The sequence below is a fragment of the Syngnathus typhle genome, linkage group LG5, assembly GCF_033458585.1.
Source record: "Syngnathus typhle isolate RoL2023-S1 ecotype Sweden linkage group LG5, RoL_Styp_1.0, whole genome shotgun sequence".
Taxonomy (NCBI): domain Eukaryota; kingdom Metazoa; phylum Chordata; class Actinopteri; order Syngnathiformes; family Syngnathidae; genus Syngnathus; species Syngnathus typhle.
In genome coordinates this window covers 4,968,778-4,990,310 of record NC_083742.1, presented here as the reverse complement: position 1 = coordinate 4,990,310, position 21,533 = coordinate 4,968,778, and the positions used below count along the sequence as shown (strand labels likewise).

Here is a 21,533-nt window from a genome sequence, read left to right as displayed (position 1 = left end):
CTTTACGAAGACCAGATTTTTGAACAACCTGTTGTTCGGTTTGCTTCGGTCCCGTCGTGAGACAAAGCATTTTGAATAGCTGGTCCAATCCAGTTTTTTAAACAGTGCATTAATCCAGTGTTTTTTTTCATCGAGATTTGGGAACCAAGACCAAGTTGGACAAGGATTTTGTTTTAACTGGACCTTAGACTGATATAGAGATGACTGGAGCCTTGCATGCTGGACTAATACTGTTTTCTTTTGTGGTAATAAGCTTCCCGTGCTTCTCATATAGCTTTGCATGTCAATGTAATCATAAATAAATATTTTGAACTTGTGAAAAACTTCAGAATTTTGACAGTGATACATGATCGCAAACTATAAATTACAAGTGTTAACACCAATTTGACTTTTTCCTGTAGGTTGTGTGTGAGAGTGAGCCAACACATGTTGGGACTGACAGAGTGGGCGATTCACATGGTAAGTCACCGTTTATAAGTCCTTCAATCCAACCTCATGATACTTGATAAGTGTGTATGTATAAGACACAAATTTGACTCCCCAGGACAGTCCAGATTGGTTCACTTATCCTCACACTGGGCGTTAGTGCTGGTCAATGACTCACTAGACTTTTCCAGGGCTGAGAGCTCCTGCAGAAGTCAGTTCAGCTCTCTTGCCACCTTGGACCTTCTGGAGGTCCGAGAAGGGGTGTTGGAATTACTGCGACAGGCCAGGTACCAGTCACATGTCTGGATCAACAATCCCTCCAAATTGCCATCCCAGCCCTTGCCCCTCTCCAAGCAGTGTGAGTAAACGCCATGGCACCGTACAATCAGTATACCTGCAACAAATTGAAAGACCTTGTAAAATTGTTTTTTTTTTTTTAGATTTGCAGTTCTCAGCTTTAAACTTCCCAAAAACATCCAGAGAAGGCTTTGCTCGCATCAATAGGCCCTTTCCTGCTCTGTCATCAGTCAGTGTGTGTGTTCGTATTCAGTGGGACCCAGAGTGGAATGAAGTGTCCACCATCTTCTCCTATGCTGCTCGTGTCTTCACCAATGAATTCCTACTAAGGGGTCAGAGTGACATGCAGGGACGGGTCCTCTTGGCACTCATTGTCCATGGGAAACACCTTCCATATAAAGCATATTTCTCAAATGATGGTGGATGGCATCACATCTGTGTCACTTGGAGCAGCAGTCTCTGGGCTATCTATGTGGATGGTGAAAGGAAGGACACGGGAGCAGGTTCAGACACATCTAGAGATATCTATGCTGATGGGATACTAATTCTGGGTCAAGACCAAGACTCATTTGGAGGGAATTTCACTGAGCCCTTTTTTGGAAATATCACTGACCTAAATGTTTGGAATATTTCTCTGGAAAGCCGCCACGTCCGTGCTTTGAATGGATGTTCAGCCATGAATCAAGACATGCTTTTCAGCTGGAACCTTGACCATCTGATCAATCATTCAGCCGTCAAGGAGATCCAAGTGCTTTTGTTTTGTCCAGGTATGACCACGTTTAGTACAGTTTGGATTTTCACGTTTTTTCATGAACTGACCTGTTTTTTCAAAGTGTCATGTTGTTCTGGATATTCGGAGCGTTCACATCACATAAAATAAAGAAAACTGCACAAATTAATGTGAAAGATAGTTTCACATTTGATAGTTCAGTTGTTAGTTAACCTGCTAAACACTGACGTGGAATCTAAAGCATTCAATACAACCTCACAGAATTCTATCAAAAAAGTTTATCTTAAAAATGTCAGTAAACCATAATCTGTGAAATCTGTTTTCTTCTCACTTTGTTTCATGTTTTATGAAACATCCATCCATCCATCCATCCATCCATCCATCCATCCATCCATCCATCCATCCATCCATCCATGATCTATACTACTTGTCTCCACAGGGGTTTCGGGCATGCTGGAGCCTATCCCAGCAGTCATTAGGCAATGATGTGCAAGCACATAAACTACCGTAATTTTTGGACTTTAAGTCGCGCCGGACTATAAATCGCATTAGCTAAAATTCGGGGATATTTTAGTTTTTTTCTTATATAAGCCGCACTAAGCGCTAAATTCCATTAAACTAGCGAGCTACATGTAGAGCTCCAGAGTAGACGTGACTGGGAAATAAAGAAAGAAAAGGGTGACGTAACACGATGTCATTAACAATGGGCCAAATCGACTGCCTTTAACTTACAAGCGGTATAATATGCATTTCTTTTGTCCCCCATAATGACGGTTTGTGTCTAAAAGCTTCCTTTCAGTAATGTCCGTCTTGATTTTGTTCTGTCTCAATTATACGAGACTATTTGGCGGATGGACATGCGATCAACACACCATTTTTCTCCCCAGTGACCGTGTCACATATCCCTCTGCCCACCAAAGCGATGCCGCACAACAGCGGTCCACAGCCTTTTTACGAGTCTATAAAAGTGATCAAGTCATCACAAAAATCACGGAAAAAATCCTATATAAGCCGCACCGAAATTTTGTCCGAAATTTACGGTAATCAAGACACTACATCAATAAATAAAATATACATTCAAAAAATGGAACCCTCTAGACTGACCAAAATTAAGCAGTTGTTTTCTTCTTTTTTAATTGCAGCCTTTCTGCTTTGAATTTTTTATTTTTTTACTACATTGCAAAATTTATTTAAATGTGATTAATTGTTCACCTCTAAAAGCAAGACATAATGTTGATCAAACTTAAAGTTCTGCCTCAGGTTTCATTATGTAAAGTGGTAAATATTAGCGATGGTTCAATACCACTTTTTTATATCCGATACCGATACCAATGATGCAGCCTCGAGGATCGGCCATTGCAGTACCGAGCCGATTCTTTTTGTCACTCTTAAATTATGTGGATGTAATTTAAAACACCGCACTCACGACTATTCTACTTCCCCAAAGAAAGGAGTAAAACACAAAGAAGTCATGTATTGTGGCATAAGTAAAAGGCAAATTTTTAAGGTCTGACTGACTACCAATGAGTGAGTCAAGACACCAGTGAACAAAGAAAGAAAAAGACATTATTACGTAATAAAGACCATACACGTATAAACACGCCCCCAACTGCATTCCTGCCGGGTGAGAGACCTGGTCTGTCACAGTATACTGTATTTTACAAGCATTAGGCAATATAATTCAGCTACTTTGTGTCACCAAAGTCTGCTCAAAAGTAATTGGACACCCTGTTAGAGCACTGTCTGCTTTTGCTACAAACCTTGTGCTCTGCTCATAGAATCCTGTATGCCCCCCCCCCCCACACACACACACACACACTACATTCAATGTGACTCCCATCAGAGCGTAGACTGCAACGTCCATATTGTAAAGCACAGCAGAGGAGGGCCACTTTGACCCCTCCCCATGCCAACTGCGACTGACTAACTGAATGCAGATAGCACTTTACTCATGCCTTTTAAATTGCCTCTTAAGGTCAAATGAAGTGTTTGGAAATTAATTGAAATGACTATCAACAAATGGGTCTATTTTAATAGATTTCCAATAGAAATCATTCATTCTAATTGTATACGGTATGTTTGATTGTTAGTGTGTTAGTGTGCAGGTGTGAGCTACTTCTTTAGTGTGTGCTGTACTTGTGATGATAAACACTGCACGTCGTAGTCGCAAATCTCACTTCCTTTTCGTGACATGCCAACGCACCAATGAAATTAAGAGATACCAATAAACTGGCAGAATGCCAATGCAACACAATACTGTTTAACCAAGTAGTGGGCTATATAATATGAAAAAAGGTACTTTGGGGTATACAGTAATCCCTTGCTACTTCGCATTTTGTTTATCGCGGCTTCACTACATCGCGGATTTTTTTTCCTAATTGAAGAAACATTTAAAAGTCAAAATAAAACTTCTAAATTGAGGAAACTTGTCTAACCTTTAAGACAATGTCGTATTGCTACAAATGATCGTTCACATTCCTTTAGAAGTCCGTTTTCACGTGTTAGCACGATCGCGAATGAGCATCTTTCCGCTAACTCCGTTAGCCTGCCCAGTACTTCTTGTTGGTGACCGTACTTTGCGGATTTCACTTATCGCGTTGTTTTTTTTTTAACCAATTATCCGCAATAAAAGAGGGATTACTGTTTTAGTCTGTTTCCTTCTGTGTCCACACACTAGCTCCCATGAATTACGACTGTGTGTAATTCCACCGGATTAACTTTAGTAAATTGAACCAGAAAAACAATGGAATCCATGCAAGATAGCTGTGTAAAACGTAGGATCCAATTTAATTGGTAACACCCGTTCAATAAAATAGCTGTTTTCTTGTCATATTCTGAGAGTGTGAACGCAAGATTGAAAAGATGTCAATGAGTCAATGTGCACCTCAGACTGGAAACACATCAGACAACACACACAAGCATCACAACTTCATCCTTTGATATACTATTGATCCTGCACAAGTAGAAATGCACACACAAGATGGTGCATAATTGCAATATGAATAGACTTAGACAGACTTTATTGTCATTTTGTAAACACTCGGTGCACACAAAACGCAATTTCGTTGCACACGGCTCTCAACAAAGGAATGATATTTCGGCTGGATAAAATAGCATGTTTTTGTTTTGTGTTTTATTTTTCTGCATTGAGATTAACTTGTTTCTATTGAACAGTGACAATGTTTATTTTCCTCTCAATTATTAACGCATTCAGTTGGAAACCTGTCTTTTCTATCTGATTGTGCTAATTGGTACTTGTGTGACGTGTGAACAGCAAAACACCAGCAGATGTCACTGCAAGGCTGCAGAACGCTGCAGATCCAGCCAGATCAACACCCACTAATGAGTCTGTCGGACTGCTCTGACCCGCTGCCATTTATCTGTGTGAGTAGCAGAGGTATGTATAATTTTGAGATGCTTTTGCAACTTCTGAGGTAAATGCAAATAGTAGACTGTAAACTACCAATGTATCAACATGCAGGTCGAAATATTCCTTGCTTTGGTCTGCAATTGAACCTTGGTCTACCAGCCAAGTCCAGTGATTCTTGAGAGATTTTAATATTGAACGGTTCCTTTTTCACTTCTAAATAAGTCACATCTAAACTTTAATGTAAATTAAGAATTATTATACAAAGTGGCGCGGTGGTGCCACTATGTATAATAATACCACTTCTGCCTCACAATGCAGAGATGCCGGGTTCAATTCTGGCTCTGGCCTTCGTGTGTGGAATTTGCATGTGCTTGTGTAGATTTTTAAAATTGTGACATAACAGTTTTACAGTTGAAGGGACTGAAATTAAGATGTAAGTATTACATAGGTCCAGTTCAGGTATCTCTATGTCTAAAGAAATAATGATACATACATATATGGGACAACTAATTCACCAATTCAGATCTTGACATGCAAAAAAAGAGCATGTTATTCACAAACACATTAAACTTGCTCATATGCATCCATCCAACATAATAATGCATTGTAGCCAAACAGGTATGCAATAAAGGGCATAAAATGTCTAATTAGTACATGGTTTAGCTTTATAGTAGTAGGCGGCATGTGTGAGATGTCGGGGTACAAAACTGCCTCCCGTCACTCTTCAAACCGCCTCTAAGTTCTGTTACACCCCAATTATAGTTCTTTCAGGTGCATGCAACACAGGTTAGACAGGTTTCTCATCTGCACCATGATTGGCATGGTAAATGATTTTGATAAGTTTAAACATCTCGTCAAGCATCTTGTCATGTTTACCTGTCCCTACACTTCCATTTGATCTAGCCAGAAATCCATCTTTTACACATCATATCAATGCATCAACAAAATTTTGTTGTTTATGTTATTGTTGTTTTGTCCCAGAACGCTACCTGAAGATGAAACAGATGAGTGAGGCCCAAATCTCTCAACCCACTACCTTTATGAACCATCTGATGAAGCTTTCCAACAACAGCCAGGTAGAAAACCCAAACCTTTTTATCCTTCTCATTTTCCTTCCATGACTTTATATGAATTTACTGTTCCTCAGTTCCACACTCAATTACAAACCCCAATTCCAATGAAGTTGGGACATTGTGTGCGCTAAACAAAAAAATATTGCAATGATTTGCAAATCAAAGACATGATATTTAATCTTCAAAGAGATAAAAACACTTTGTATTAAGCATTCTCTTATTTTGAATTTGATGCCTGCAATACATTCCAAGAAAGGTAGGACAGAAGCAACAAATGATAAGGAAAGTGAAGGAAAGCTAAAAAAAAAAACCACACTGTTTAGATCATTCCATGATGATCATGATTTGGTATAAAGAGTGCAGTCCTGAAATGCTTAGTTGTTCACTAGTAAGTGTGGGGTGAGGTTCTCCATTTTGGGAACAGCTACATTTTCAATGTCCAATACATAGTTGGACATTGGAAATGGGCTTTTTATGTCAGTCATTGTGCTGAGTTGAAAGCCCATCAAGATTTAAAGTAGTGTGAAACATGGATGGCTTGTTGTGCCTGGGTTGAATAAACACTGAGGACAAACAACTTTTATTTTGTCAGATTAATGTACATTTCTATAGTTTCTTGCCTGTAGCAATATTTTATTTATTCTAGTTCTTGTTATATGTACAGTAATAGTACTTTTGTTTTTTCTAGGATGTCTATAAAGGATACACACAAATGAATAATCACAAACTAATATTTTTTTGTATATATTAACATCATGTGTCAATAGAACTTGAAACTTCGAGGGGGGGAAAAACATTTCATATAATCTAATACAGTGGTACCTCTACTTACAAACACTGATACTTACGAACCTTTTGAGATACGAACTGGAGTCTCGCGATTCTTTTGCTTCTACATACAAAGCAATTTTCGACTTCCGAACCGACGCCACAGTCACACCAAGCGGCTTGTCTCCTTTGCTCTGCCACAAGTACAGTATGTTATTATGTATTATGTAGTATGAGATTTCCCAGACCTTACTTTGAAGTGTTGTTATTGAACGTGATCTGAAAAAAAACAACAGGGCTGTCTCGTCTTTTAGGCAGTACTGGGACAACAGTCATCAGGGCTGAACAGCTTGGCCGAAGCTTCCGCCCTCCTGGATGTGTCCGTCCAGGCTCTGCAGAACACAAGGCAGGAGGGACTTCAGCCAACAGACATGGTTTCCCTCATCCAGTTGCTGTCTCTGGCTGCTGATGTCCCCCCACAGCTTTCCGATTCCACCAACCACACCAAGGCGAGCGTTCAGGAACTAAGCCAGCACTTCATCAGTGTCGCCGACAGCATCATCAGCCAGGACAATGCCTTCAAGTGGCAGGCCATCAAAGAGGTAGCACGCACTGCTTTGCGCCTTCTTATCGCCTCCTTGCCTTGCTGCACTTTTGGCTCTGCTTTGAACCTTTTTAAGTGGTGATTTACCGGTCATCTGGTCAAATACATGTGTAGAAAACAAACTCCACACAACCTTACAATCGGTAAAAAGAAAAAAAAAAAATCGTTATATGTGGGCTTGCAACAGCCACATATTGGACATTTTATTTCCGCACTGCTCGTTACTGTACATTTGAAGGCTCACTCATCTATGAAAGGTTTTTGCATGCATTACTTGAAGCATGGAGATATATTAATTTAGAAAATAATATAGTTAATTCAGGTTTTTTTGTGAGTTTCACAGTAGACTCATGGTAGGTTCATGTGTCTTTCTCACAATCAACATGTTCTACGGCGGGGATCCTCTCTTAAAACACGGTGGTTGAAAGTGATTTCTCAGGGCAAACGTCTGAACCTCAAAATGTTCTGTAGCCGATAATATCAAAATGGCACATATTGTTTTCTATATTTGTTGTTTTGCAAATGTGATGTTAGATTGGTCACGCAAAAATAGAAAAAATACCTGTCTGCAGCAAAAATGAATTTATTTTGATCCTGCCAAAGGACAACAATACAAGAAACTGAATAAGTATGTTCCCCAAACAGGGAAACGCAATATCTAAACCCTTAAAACAATTCACATCTGAATCCAAAGAACACCAACACTTAAGTAACTTAAGTAACCCACTAAAAAGACACAAACATATCTGGCTTGTAATTGGATACGGATTGTATTTTGATGCCTGCAACGCACACAAAAAAACAAAGGCTGGTAAACAGTTCAAGGTCAAACTGCACCGTTAGCTGCAACTCAAAAAAATATAGGCTGGTAAACAATTTATATTACATTTATATTTGTATTACAGCACTGTTATCACAGACATAAATTTCAAGTAACACTGAGCAGGCAAATTAAGAAATCAGAACAAGTACGTGCACAGCAAATGTAAAAAGAATGATTGGTTTACTATTAAGGAATCTCCCAGCTCTATTGGCAGATTCCTTTTTACGATCCAAATCTTTTTTTAACATTTATTTACCCAGGAAAACAATTAAGAACAAGTTCTTACTTACCATTGCGGCCTGAAATGCGGCAAAAATGTCTCCTTATGTTTGCTTATGCTGTCCCCAAATGACAGTCACAATGGCAAACATTCAGTGTCTATGTTGTGGCTGTCAGTTCAATAGTTTTCCTGTATTGGGCTCTCATTTCCGTTTGCTCGCAAGTTCAGTGGACACGTTTAGTCAAAGCTTGCGTTTCTTTTGGAAGTGCTTCTTTAATGTTTTGCTTTTTAGCTAAATCAAAATGTGAGGCACTTGCTTCTAGAAAATGGAAAAGTCTGTTACCGGTTCTGTCTTTTATTAATAACCTTATAGTCTTAGTAAACTTTCCTAAGTTTTGACAAAGCTATGTCTTCCACTCTGCAAAATTCTTCCTTGTAAACAAATGGCTTTATTGGCTCATTATGGTCACAATACTGAATGTACTACTGTGACAGTGGCGTATACGAGGAAAAAAACAGCAGCTTGACAATGTACATAGTAATTCAATTCCATACGTCCATATTAGAACTTGATTTGGTCCAAACCCAGACTGCAATCTGATATCTGCACATATCTGATACACAGCTTCCACATCAAATCAAATCAAATCAAATCAAATCAAATCAAATCAAATCAAATCAAATCAATCTTCATTTTCCAAGTTTGAGCATGCCAAACAAGGAATTTGACTCTGGTACATCTTGTCCTCTGTACAACATTTAGGTAGCTAACAACATTCAGGACATGTGCAAAAATCGACAATTCTTCTCAAACATCCCCTGATCTTAAACTCCCAGGAGGGCAAGGAAAAACTCAAAACTCCTACTAGGGCAAATGAGAAACCTTGAGAAGAGACCACAGATGGGAAGATCCCTCTTCCAGGATGACCAGGCTGCAATGGATGCAGAGAGGACACAGAGTACACATAATATGGACAATCCAAAATCACAAAACATGTTTCTCAATTGAACACTCTAAAATGACCATAGCTGTGATTGTGAGTGTGAATATTTTTTTTGTAGATATGCTTCTGTGTCTTTGGGTTGAGAAGACGAGTTCATCCTAGCCAGGTCATCAGTCAGATACAGAGCAGATCTACACAACGCAAACAATCATTCACAATCACATTCACAGTTCAGGATGAAAAACCCTGTTGCCCAAAGCCGGCTGAGATAAGCTACTGTATTTATAATTTATCTTCTCAAAGCATAACCAGACTTTGAAATACAACAAAATGTCAACCACACAATTACAGTCACTTTAGTTACTCAAGTAACTGTAATTGTATGGTTTAGTAGGCGATCAAAAGCTTGAGTGGATTCCCGCCTCTCATCACTAGAGGGCAATGTGTTTTTATTCATAAATGGATTTACTGGTGGTTATCAGGGACAAGTGAACACCGCCATCATTTGCATTATCAAGCTACTTATTTCTGGATCAAAACATATTCTGGCTCAAATATTTTCACGCTTTTTGGAATTCTCTACATGAAACCTACAAGCTAAGATTACATAAAAAAACGGCACAGAAACTCACATTCACACAGATTGATAGAATAAATAAAGAAACTGTGTTTTCTTTCCACAGCATTTTTCAGTGTAGTGAAAAGCATTATGCGATTCTTATCTATTTTCTATCCACAGTTTGAACACAACTTGTCCTCCTTCCTGTTGCCAGTACCTGGAGTCTGTTTCAGTAACTTTGGGCGAGATGCACGGTAGAGTGGTTGGCACTAAGCCACAGATTCGCAGGGCACATACAAACTATTCACACTCATATTCACACTTACGGGAAGTTTAACATCTTCAGTTCTCCAAAACATGCATGAAGTGGGAGGAGGAAGCTAGGAGAACACAGGGAGAACATGCAAACTCCATACTAAGATGCTTAATCGAAGATTTAAACGCCGATAACCTGTAAGGCCCACATGCTTCCCAATATTCTGTTCAGCCTGTGATTAATATTAATAATAATAATAATTGCCCTTGGCATGCATTTCAGGGTGTAGTCTGCCTTTTGCTCGAAGTCAAGTGGGATAGGTCCCAGCACCCCCCCTGAACAGGATAAGCTGTAATGAAAATGGATGAATTGCTAATAATAATAATAATTCCGTGATGTGCGGAGGGGTGTCAAACTCACTTTTGTCACGGGCCGCATTGTAGTCATACTTTCCCTCGGAGGGCCATTATAATATCATGATGTTATTATGTCAATGCCTTCCTTATATTGTATACTGTATAAGATGAATAACGAGTTTTGAAATCAGAGACTAGTAATAACTGTCTAAATACTTTAAAAAGATGAATGCTAATAAACATTTCTAGCATTTTTTCTATTTTTTTTAAAGTGAAGACAATTTGTAATTTTAGTATTGACATGAAGTCGATGCACAATTTGTCTTCGCGGGCCACATAAAATCATTTGGTGCGCCGTATCTGGACCCCGGGCCTTGAGTTTGACACCTATGTGCTCGTGGATCCATAAGGAGGCAACCCATGGCAAGTGTGTTCATATTCGCACTTGCCTCCCTTCCCCCAGGCCTCTCAACGCTCCAAGGCCATCTCAGCCCAGATTCAATAGATGAGCATCTCTTTGACAAACTGTTTCCATGCTGTAACCGCCTCCTTGCCACACTGCCCCTGGCTGTATCCAAGGCTCAGCTCTCCTGATCATTGTGTTTAGAATGAGTGGTTTCAAAACTGACAATGTAAAAATGTACGATTACCCCTGCATTAGAGGCTTATCCATTGGACTCTGTGAGTGTTATTCACCCAAACTGTACTTAGAGTCTGAGATGAGAAAACAGTGCTGAAAACATTTTCGGTTGCGATGGAGTACGAGGTTAAAAATATTGTTAAATACTTCTTAATTAATAAATAATGGGCTTTGAATATTAATTAAAAAGACACTTCACGAGGCTGAACGTGGGCACTTATATGATACAGCTGTCTGTAAAAATGATGTCACCACTAAAAATCATGCCGCTAAAAGAATCTGTGGTAATTTAAGGGCTTTTTGGGGATGAGATTTATGACACACCTCCCATATTTGGCGCTGGCTTTCTGTTTTTTTTTTCCCTCTGACCCTATGTCACTGGAGGCAGGTAGGGGAGCATTGCAATGCGTATTGTTTCCTGGCTTGGTATGTCACGTTTTATTGTCACCTAGTGTCTGGAAAGGTGATTAATTACCACCAAAATTCATATGCACCTTCCAACACTTCAACGTGTGGAAATATAAACGGCTTCCATACAATATTCCGGAACTACCCTAACGTCAGCTGCTATGAGTAAAACCGACTATCACCTCCACAGAATAAAGACTATTGTGCTGATTTTTTTATAGGTTGAGGTGGAGATAAGAAGGAATGTGCATATACATTTTGGTGGTGTTAATCATCAGCCCAAAAAGCTCTGTGCAATGATTTTGAAGTGATAATTCAGTCCCTACTGTGACTCCCACCGAGACATGAATGGAGGGGACGAGGGCATGGCCATATTCCAAATTAAAAGTGGCCGTTTTTCAAGGCATTACTAGTTGTGTTGTTTCTCCAACATGAAAGGATTAAATACAAAATGGAAACAATTTTCATTTCCCTTATTGAAAAATACATGCTTTAATGATCAAATTTGATGCTGGAAGCTGTTTTAAGATGATATCAACTCCGTATTGTGTTCCATTATTAGTTGATATAATGGTCTGATGCCACAATATTCTGTGTAACTGCATGCTTTCATACAGCTCTGCAGCTGAGCTTAGTATAATGTAGAAGACAGGGTGATTGGTAATGTGGCAGTGTTGCATGTGTTCCAGGTGGTGAATGGTCCCATGGATGTGGTGAAGAGTATTGACCGGATGGTGACCAGCTTAAGCCCCGGGTTGATGGCAGAGAGAGATCACCTGACATTTCATAGCCCCAACATCAGTGAGTGTCACACGATGGCGATAGGGGACTCAAGCAACGCAACTTAAATAGTGTCTGGTGGTGGGGTGGGGCTAACCATAGCCCTGCCAGAAATCGGTGTACTTAAGCCCACCGATGTCCTCTCACACATTTTCAGAAACCCGTTTTCTTTCTTTTCTTTTTTTTTCCCCCAGGCGTCGCAAAAGCGCTGGTACTCTGTTCTTAAGCGGAAGTATAGAGACAGGTGAAAGTAGAAGTACTGATCCCAAAAAATAATTCAAACTCCTGTGAGTAGAAAAGTAGAGTAACTTTTAAAGTAAACTATATTTTACTGACCCCTTTTGATTACATGACACAACCTTCTCTGCCTGCAAATTTTTTTTTATCAATTTACATATTTACTATATTGTTGACTAGCACAATGTTTGTGGTTTAAATGACAATTTAGCTGATGATGATTGAGTAATTAAAGCACAAATACTTTTAAAATATATTTCTTCAGCCGGTGTTTTTCAGGATGGCACAAGATGCAACACCGTGGATGGGAAATATCTTGTCTCTCTGGATTAGTTGCCATTAGTAATGGTACATGTCAGTGCTGTCCACCTCAATATCTCAAGAGTTCAATCTGTCAAGAGGTCAACTATAGTTGATTTTACGTCTTCACATCATTTTTACATTGCGTCAGCCTTTGCAGAGATTGAAAACCACAACACACCTGTTTTAACAAAAAAGAAGATATTTGTTTTTTAGTCTTTCAATGTATTAACTAAGTCAATTGAGAACACTTTCTCATTTTCAATGACTCCTTGGAGGCAAGGTGTGTGAAGTGTTTTGCTCAAGCATAACATGTGAATCGGACAGAGCTAGGTTCGAATCGCTTCTGAACAACCCTCTCTACTGCCTGAGCCACAGCTGCCGCAGTTCATTATTCACACATTCAAGTAAAAAGTCTTGTAAAAATAAAACTGCAGTACAGATATCCGAAAAATCTACTTCAGCACATGTCCCACCTGAGATCTGCTTTCAACCTCTCCTGATATTTACAGAATTAGCAGTGCAGCAGCAGCAGCTTCATGAGTCATCCAAAGGAACGAGTTTCTGCGGCCCTGAGAATGAGAAACATTCCAACTCCGACTGTATTACAGTTCCACATCAAAAAGTCCAGGACCTCCTTAACAAAGGTAGACTGAACCCTCCAAGAGCCAATCGTTTTCATTCGCTTTACATTCACTCAAGTCAACTGCATATTCGGATTTACTATGCAGTCACATCATTTTGTTTGCAACTGAGACATTCCGCTGTACAGGTGAATGCATCCACTATGAACATATATGTGAGAATGTGTAGTCTGCATTCATGTTTTCTCCATCTAAGATTGGGGAATAAAATGCAGATGGGTTTTGCAACAAATATTTGTTTAAATAATAAATAATGCTGAAGTAATACTTTATTGGATTGTTTCATTTATTGTTGTGGTGAAATCCAGGGATACCTTTTTATTCTGTTACTGTGCTTAATGGACAGGATTCCGTAAACTCACCCTGGTCAACACTTGGTATGGTTCTCTGCGGCCTCTTTTCAACCCTGAGGGAAACATCAGCATGGTTCCGACTGTCACGGACGGCAGCCAAAGGTATCCTACAAGAATACATATAGTAGTTAATTTCTTTTTTTTTCCTTCATTCTCTTGTGGTCCATAATCATTGCATTGTACTTTCAGTTTCATGATACACTTAAACAGATTTCTATCCCCACATGAGCAATACTTTGAAAATAGGAATTGCATATTTTATTTTTCATTTGTATATTACATTAGCTTTTTACTTGGCAATAATTTAATGTATTTGTAGGTGTAAGCATTGTCACAGTATTACGAGTCATGAAATAAATGTTTGCGCTTTAGGTATTTGGGTACGATCATGGGCTCCTCTGTCATATCCACCACAGTCCTGGGAGACAACCAGCACGTCAGCACAGCAGTCCACTTTCAACTCCGTCACAAAGTGCAAGTGAGGACATTGGACTACAGTGTTCACAATTCTTTTTTTAATGATAACATTTCTCATATTCGGTCTATGTATCTAATAGAATTCTGCTGGTGCTGTATATGATCCAGTGTGTGCTTTCTGGGATTTTAATCTCACGTAAGTACACTTTGGAACAAAGTCATTTGGAATTTTGGATAGCTTTCCAATACCAAAGCTATCTCACTGTAAGATCAGAACAATGACAATGCCTCTAACTATTCAAGATATTGGAAAATTTCCATTCCTCCCATTCCTGTATGTGTTTAGATAAATTCATATCTGTCTCTATTTAGTCCAGAGGCTGGTGGGTGGTGGAATACCAAAGGATGTGAGGTCGTTTCCAAACAGTATGGCTACACTGTATGCTACTGCAATCACACCACCAATTTTGCATTGCTACTACAGGTCTATGAAGCCCAGGTAACCTTCACTGTGTTTATTCAGGATTTTTTTTTTATTTGTGTTGGCTTCTATTTTCAGCTCATAGATTTACGTACTATATGTGGGGGATGCGTGTGTGCGTGTGCGCGTGTGTGTGCCCGTGCGTTTTAGCCAAGCCCAGAAAACAAAAAAGCTTTGCAAGTACTGACGTTCATTGGCTGTGGAGTGTCTCTGTGTGGCCTCCTCTTCACCTTCATCCTCTTCATTGCTGTGGGGTGAGTCACAAATATCACACAGCAGACCTTTTAAAGAGCAGAGGTTGAAAAGCATTTCAAAAAACCTTACCGGATTCACATCTGAAAAAAAATGGGGCAGGTTTGTTGAAGAGCTTCTGAGAATTTCCTTTTTAAATAGTCAACAATCCCAATGAATCTTAGATCATTCAATTAGATCTTTGACAACAATGTAATATCGTACTTACAGTCTCAAAAGGATATTCATTTTCCTTCATCATATTTGTGTTTGCCTTTATATAGGGTTCCGAAATCAGATCGCACCACTGTCCATAAGAACCTGATTGTTGCTCTCAGCATTGCTGAGTTGCTGTTAATGTGCAGTGACTGGGCGTCTGCCAATGAGGTGAGAATGCATCATGATTTTGTCACAAAATGCAGTGCAAGTTGCACGAGGTTGACAACAATTGAAGAATACTTTTTTTTTTTTTTAATAAAACAATTCACCATGCACAAAGTATAAAAAGATGGAAATCAGAATGTCATACAAATCAGTTTAAATGGTTGAACTAAGTAGTCTGTCTGGTCACACAGATGACATGATTGGGTAGAACACAAGATAAAACAAATGACTGGAGTGAATAGAGAATTAAATTTACAAACACAAGAGTTTGAACCTAGAACTAAAAGTAGCGAAAACAATCACGTGATCAACACACGTCTTATTATGTGAGGGTCTGAGAAAATGACAAAACACTCCAATTCTCAGAGGAGACATGCTAATAATACTACTGTTTTTAAAAGGTAATTTAAATGAGATATTTTGCAATTGGTTCACAATTTACAACACTACCATGTCTGTGAAAATGTTATTAAAATATTAAATATAGTTTTGAAGAATCAGCTGCTTGATGTCCACATTTTAAGCCCATCTGAAATGTACCTGTTTTGAGGAGGCAGTCCTGTCTTCAGACAGTAAGCCATTGCTCAGCATCCCCTCTGTTGCATGGCGAATGTCAAGTATGGCTTGTGTTACCATGGAAACTGGAGCAAGCGTTTGTGACAAGGCAAAAGTGTTAAAAAAAAAAAAAAGTGAGCACCTATAAAAGCAATGGTCGTTTTTTATTCTTTATTTCTGACTATTACTCAACTACAATACTACATTAAAAATGAAATATTGGACCCACATATCTGTTTGAAAAAGATTTTACATTACTAATACGTTCAGTCGTTTTGTAAAATCACATGAAAAAACTGGGAGCATTGATTGACAAAGATTTGCAGCCCTTTGTGCGATTGAAGATGTGTGGTCCGATCACTCTATGAAGATTTCTGAGCGTTAAGTTGGGCTTGTGCACACTTCAGCTAAGGTCTCGCCTTCTAGCCTAAGTGTTACAGTGTGGGTCAATTGATCATGCTTGCAGAGTGAGGTGCAGACATGACCAATGTAAGTCTTTAATCGGAACTCAAATTAACTTGCATCGCTTCAATGAAATGCATTCAGAATGTGACTATACTGTTAATTCACAAGTGGCGGGCTGTGTATTCGGTAACTGGGCCTTTGGTGGGGGATTCAGTCCCCCTCCTATTGCCACCACCATCAGATTGCAAACATTGAAGCTGTCAATATGATATAGAAACACAATATACTGTAACGACATGCAAAAAGACCACGTAAATATTCTGGAGCTGTCCAGAATCAATATCGAACAAAATGACAAAAACATAAGAAATGTAATAAGACAGACTATTGTCACCAAATATTATGATTGTTGATTGAATCAATCTGTATAGATTACAACAATTTACTTTTTAGGGCCCAAGCAGCGACCACTGCAAGGTGCCTACGTATGTACGTAAAGCCTTTTTAGTGGACTGAAAACTTTTTTCTGTCAGATAAAGCCAGAGTCTGATCAATTAAGCTTCTACTGTACTCAAGTCAAGTTTATTTAAATAGCCCTTAATCTCACAAACGTATCAAAGGGCTTCACATGCCAAACACAAGGCCTACAAATTTGTATGAAGAACTGTTGCTTTAGGTGCAGTATGTGGCACACAACAGCGATGGTGATTGCAATGCTTTTAAACAAACACGTAACAGCCAAAAAGGCAGTTTAAGACTACTTAACTGTTGACAATTCTCCACTTTGATTGCTGCAGGGTGCCTGTTTTGTGGTAACTGCATTGCTCCATCTCTTCTTCATGGCCTCTTTTTCCTGGATGCTGGTTGAAGGTTTGCTATTGTGGAGCAAAGTCGTGTCCGTCAACATCAGTGAAGACCGCAGAATGAAATTGTACTATATCATTGGCTGGGGTAAGCGCATACAGTCATACTTAATTAAGTTCTTACTACACTTTCCATCGACGCAGTTAACAAATATTTTTTAAATTGCTATGTTTACAGTCAGTCCATATAAAAATGACGAACAACAGAAGTTTGGTTGCTGACATAATAATAATAATAATAATAATTCATTAAATTTGTATAGCGCTTTTCAAAAACCCAAAGACGCTTACAGGGAACAAGGCAAAGACATACATGAGGGGAGGGGGACGGGGAAGAGACAATGGGATAAAATTAAGAAGAGGAAACCTGTTATGGGTAGGGGAGGTCATAGGCTTGAGAGAAGAGGTACGTTTTTAGACGGGACTTAAATATGGGGAGCGTGGGTGAGTCACAGACAGACTGAGGGAGAGAGTTCCAGAGTCGGGGTGATGTGCAGGAGAAGGCTCTGTCACCGAAGGATTTGAGTTTAGATTTTGGGACTGTCAGACGTGAAGTATTGGAGGATCGGAGGGGACGGTTGTGGCAGTAGGGGACAAGGAGGTTGGATAGGTAAGTGGGAGCCAGGTGGTGAAAGGCTTTGAAGGTGAGGAGGAGTATCTTGAAGATGATACGCTCCTTAACGGGGAGCCAGTGAAGAGAGTGGAGAACAGGAGTGATGTGTTCACAGGACCGGGTGTGGGTAAAGAGGCGGGCAGCAGAGTTTTGGACTAGTTGAAGTCTATGGAGTGAATGAGCAGTGATTCCAGTGAGAAGGGAGTTGCCGTAGTCAAGCCGGGATGAGATGAAGGCGTGGATGAGGGATTCAGCGGCAGGGAGAGAGAGGCATTGCTGGATTTTGGCGATGCGTCGGAGGTGGAAGTAGGAGGTCTTAACAACTGAGCTAACATGAGGGTGGAACGACAGTGTGGGGTCAAAAATAACACCAAGGTCGCGTGCCAGAGGGGAGGGTGTGATGTTTGAGGAGTCAATGGTGACTGTGATGGATCCAGTTTTATTAAGGGAGGATTTAGTGCCTATGAGGAGGAGCTCTGTTTTGTCACTGTTGAGTTTGAGAAAGTTGTGGGTCAGCCATGTTTGTATTGTAGAGATGCAGGTTTCAAAGTGGGTGAGGGAAGGGTTACGGGTTGGTGTGGTACGTATATAGATCTGGGTGTCATCAGCGTAGCAGTGGAAGTCCGGATTGAGTTTGCGGATGACATTACCAAGGGGAAAGAGGTAACGAGGTAAAGAGGTGATGAATAGGAGGGGCCCAAGAACTGAGCCTTGGGGGACCCGGGTGAGGAGGCTGGCCGGTGGCTGGAGCAATTTTTTGACGGTGGAGAACAGTATGCGGGGGTTCCGGTTGGTGTTATTAATGAGAGAATAGAAGTAAGCAGATTTGGCAGCAAAAAGAGCATCACGATAGGAGGAGATGTGTTGTTTGAAGGTTTCAGCATGGACGGTGAGGCGGGTTCTTTTGTAGAGGCGTTCGAGTTGACGGCCAGTTTGTTTCATGGAGCGGAGTTCCGGGTGTACCAAGGGGCAGAGTTAGTGAATGTAAAAGAGGAAGTTTTCCAGGGGGCTAGGGAATCAAGGGAGTCAGAAAGGATGTTGTTGAGCATGGTGGCAAGGTCATCAGGGGAGGAAGAAGTGGGGTCGGAGGGAAGGGCAGAGGATAAGAGCTGGCAAAGCGTGATTGGGTTTACAGTCTTGATGTTGCGGTAGGAGATCGTGCGTTTTGTGGAATTATGAGGCGAGGGTAGAGGGGCGGAGAAGAGGATGCAGAGATGATCTGACAGTGGAAACAGAGGACGGGGGTTGGATGTGAGTGGAAAGGAGGAGCATACTATATCCAGGGTGTGGCCTTTGGTGTGGGTGGGGAAGTTGATGTGCTGGGTGAGATGAAAGCAGTCCAGAAGGGAGATGATGTCAGACGTCAGTGGAGCAGTTGGCTGGTCAATGTGGATGTTGAAGTCACCGATGAGTAGGAGGCGATAGGAGACTGAGGATACAATGGTGAGGAGTTCAGAGAGTTCAGAAAGAAAAGACGGATGTGACTTTGGGGGGCGGTAGAGAAGAACAGCAGTAGTAGAGTTAGGGAGGGAAAAAGCAAGATATTCAAAGGATGAAATAGATGGGAGGTTGAGGTCCAATTCAGTGATGGGTAGGGGCCGCTTATGGAGGACAGCAATACCACCTCCTCGCCCAGAGAGGCGGGGTTTGGCGATGTAGCTGTAGTTGGACAGAGTGGCTTGGTTGAGAGTAAAAAAGTCCAGGGGCTGTTGCCATGTTTCACAGAGAAGGAGCAGATCCAGGTTATTGTCCAATAGTAGTTCAAAAATAACTAGTGATTTGTTGGGAGATGCGATGAAGGAGCCGAGGTAGGGGAGCGGAGATTGTTGAGGTTGACAGTACGGGAGGTGGGGGTGACGGGGGGGCGAGAGGTAGTCCAGAAAGAAGGGAAGGGTGAGCCATCAGGGAAATGTCGGTTAAAAGATAGTCCAGAGCTACGGTGGATGTAGCGGCGATGGCGGAGGATCCCAGCCTTGCTGGCAGCTGAGGCAGCAGCAGCAGGGAGACGTTGATTATTGTTGAGATGATGAAGATCAGCAGCAGTGTAGACAATTGGGCGAGAAGTTGGTGGAATAGAAGCCCGGAGTAGCAGAAGTGATAATTCTTGGAGGAGATGAGACGTGACAGCAGCTGGAAATAATCCAGATAAAATGTTAGAAGTGGCTAGTAGCCGGTTAGCTAGAAGTTGGTAGGCAGTGAAATGCATGGAAGCAGCAGAGTCGTGATGTTGGTGGAGTGGGTGGTGGTGTTAGTCAATCCCGACTGTACCCGTGCAAACGGCAAGCCCCAGTGTGTCATGGCGGCACACAGCCGAGCCACGACTGGCGAGCTCGCAGCGACCGAGTGCTCCCCCCGAGGACGCCGGCCAAGTGGCCAGAAAGTTGGGTTGAAGCTGTTTTTCGAGCCAAGAGCGAGCAGCTACAGGCTCAGAGCTGGGAGGTAGGTGGGTCCGGTGGTGGGTTGGCTAGCTGGCTAGCATAGCTCGTAGTCAAAGGGAGCGGGAACAGAGAGGTGTGAGCAGAGCTCCAGAGATACACGGTGGGCAGGTGAAAAGGCGAGAAAAATAAAAGGAAAAATGGGCACACTTAAAACGGGAAACACAAAACAGACAGGGGACAAACAAATAGCGGACACGGTTTGGGGTAGAAGCGCCAGTCAACAATCCAGACGCCAGCGTTGCCCTAACCCGGAAGACAAAAAAAGGACGGGGAAAAAGGTCATACATAAGGTCAAGCCTGTCTATGCTTGACTGTAGACTCAGCTGGAAGTAGAAGTTGAGGAACAAAATTTCTTTTGCAGTATGTCGAAGCTCGACAAACAAGAGAATGTAGGAACCTTGATCATTCAGGATGGAGTCAGAAAAGTGGCGCTCCTCTTTTCACTTTTAGAGAATGTGGCTAAAGACTGTATAGTCCGATTTACCAGACTCGTACATCACTATTGGTCAGAGCCTTAAAATAAAAAATGGTACTGGTTACACACACCTACACACACTCTCACACACACGCACACACACATGCATCAACACACACGCGCACACACGCACGCACACACACACACACACACACAAACACACACACACACAAACACGTTATTTTAACATGAATTTGTAAAAAGTCCTCTTGCTTGGTTGAAATTAAGAAGATGCAAATGTTGTGTTTTAACCTTAAACCAATCTGTAGAATTTGTAAAACATCCTCCAGCTGTCTACGTTCATCTACTTAATTTTGTCACTGTGTTGTATCACATAAGAAGCTGAGAACAGAATGTGAATAAGCACAACAATATTGAGATGTTTCGTGTAGCTCTGAATGCAGATGTGCCGAGTGTTAGACAAAATAGGCTTAGCGAGGAAGACCAGACTAAATAGTCCAATCATGAGATGCCGAAGCAGTCACTGTTCTGTAAATATGTTTAAACATGTTGCATAATTTATTCTAGCCTCACACCTATTCATAATATGCTTTTATTTAATTATTTTGTAGGACTTCCTGTTCTAATAGTTGTTGTAACACTGGCGGCTACAGTGAATGACTACAAGGCGGATGGTCACTGCTGGCTCAATCTGAAGACTGGCACAATCTGGTCTTTTGTGGGACCTGTGATATTTGTTTTGGCGGTATGTGGCTCCGTTTAATCCCGATGTAGGAGTATCTGTGTCTGCATGTGTGAATAAAATTTCCAAAAATAAATCTCATGCAAGGCTGCACTGGTTAGCACATCTGCCATACAGTTAGGAGGGTGCGGGTTCGATTCCACCTCCGGCCCTCCCTGTGTGGCGTTTGCATGTTCTCCC

At 40.9% G+C, this 21,533-nt stretch overlaps 1 protein-coding gene across 1 annotated transcript in view; it reads left to right on the top strand.

The window, feature by feature from the left end:
• Positions 1-200: 200 nt before the first annotated feature.
• adgrd2 (adhesion G protein-coupled receptor D2) overlaps positions 201-21,533 on the top strand; it is a 45,341-nt gene continuing 24,008 nt past the window's right edge. The window contains exons 1-17 of the mRNA XM_061278374.1: positions 201-245; positions 402-459; positions 545-784; positions 867-1,490; positions 4,728-4,850; positions 5,805-5,899; positions 6,979-7,266; positions 12,164-12,275; positions 13,304-13,438; positions 13,782-13,890; positions 14,161-14,266; positions 14,346-14,401; positions 14,578-14,704; positions 14,837-14,940; positions 15,202-15,304; positions 17,059-17,212; positions 21,223-21,356. Coding sequence (XP_061134358.1) covers positions 201-245; positions 402-459; positions 545-784; positions 867-1,490; positions 4,728-4,850; positions 5,805-5,899; positions 6,979-7,266; positions 12,164-12,275; positions 13,304-13,438; positions 13,782-13,890; positions 14,161-14,266; positions 14,346-14,401; positions 14,578-14,704; positions 14,837-14,940; positions 15,202-15,304; positions 17,059-17,212; positions 21,223-21,356 — 2,613 coding nt within the window. The remainder of the gene's footprint in view (positions 246-401; positions 460-544; positions 785-866; positions 1,491-4,727; positions 4,851-5,804; positions 5,900-6,978; positions 7,267-12,163; positions 12,276-13,303; positions 13,439-13,781; positions 13,891-14,160; positions 14,267-14,345; positions 14,402-14,577; positions 14,705-14,836; positions 14,941-15,201; positions 15,305-17,058; positions 17,213-21,222; positions 21,357-21,533) is intronic.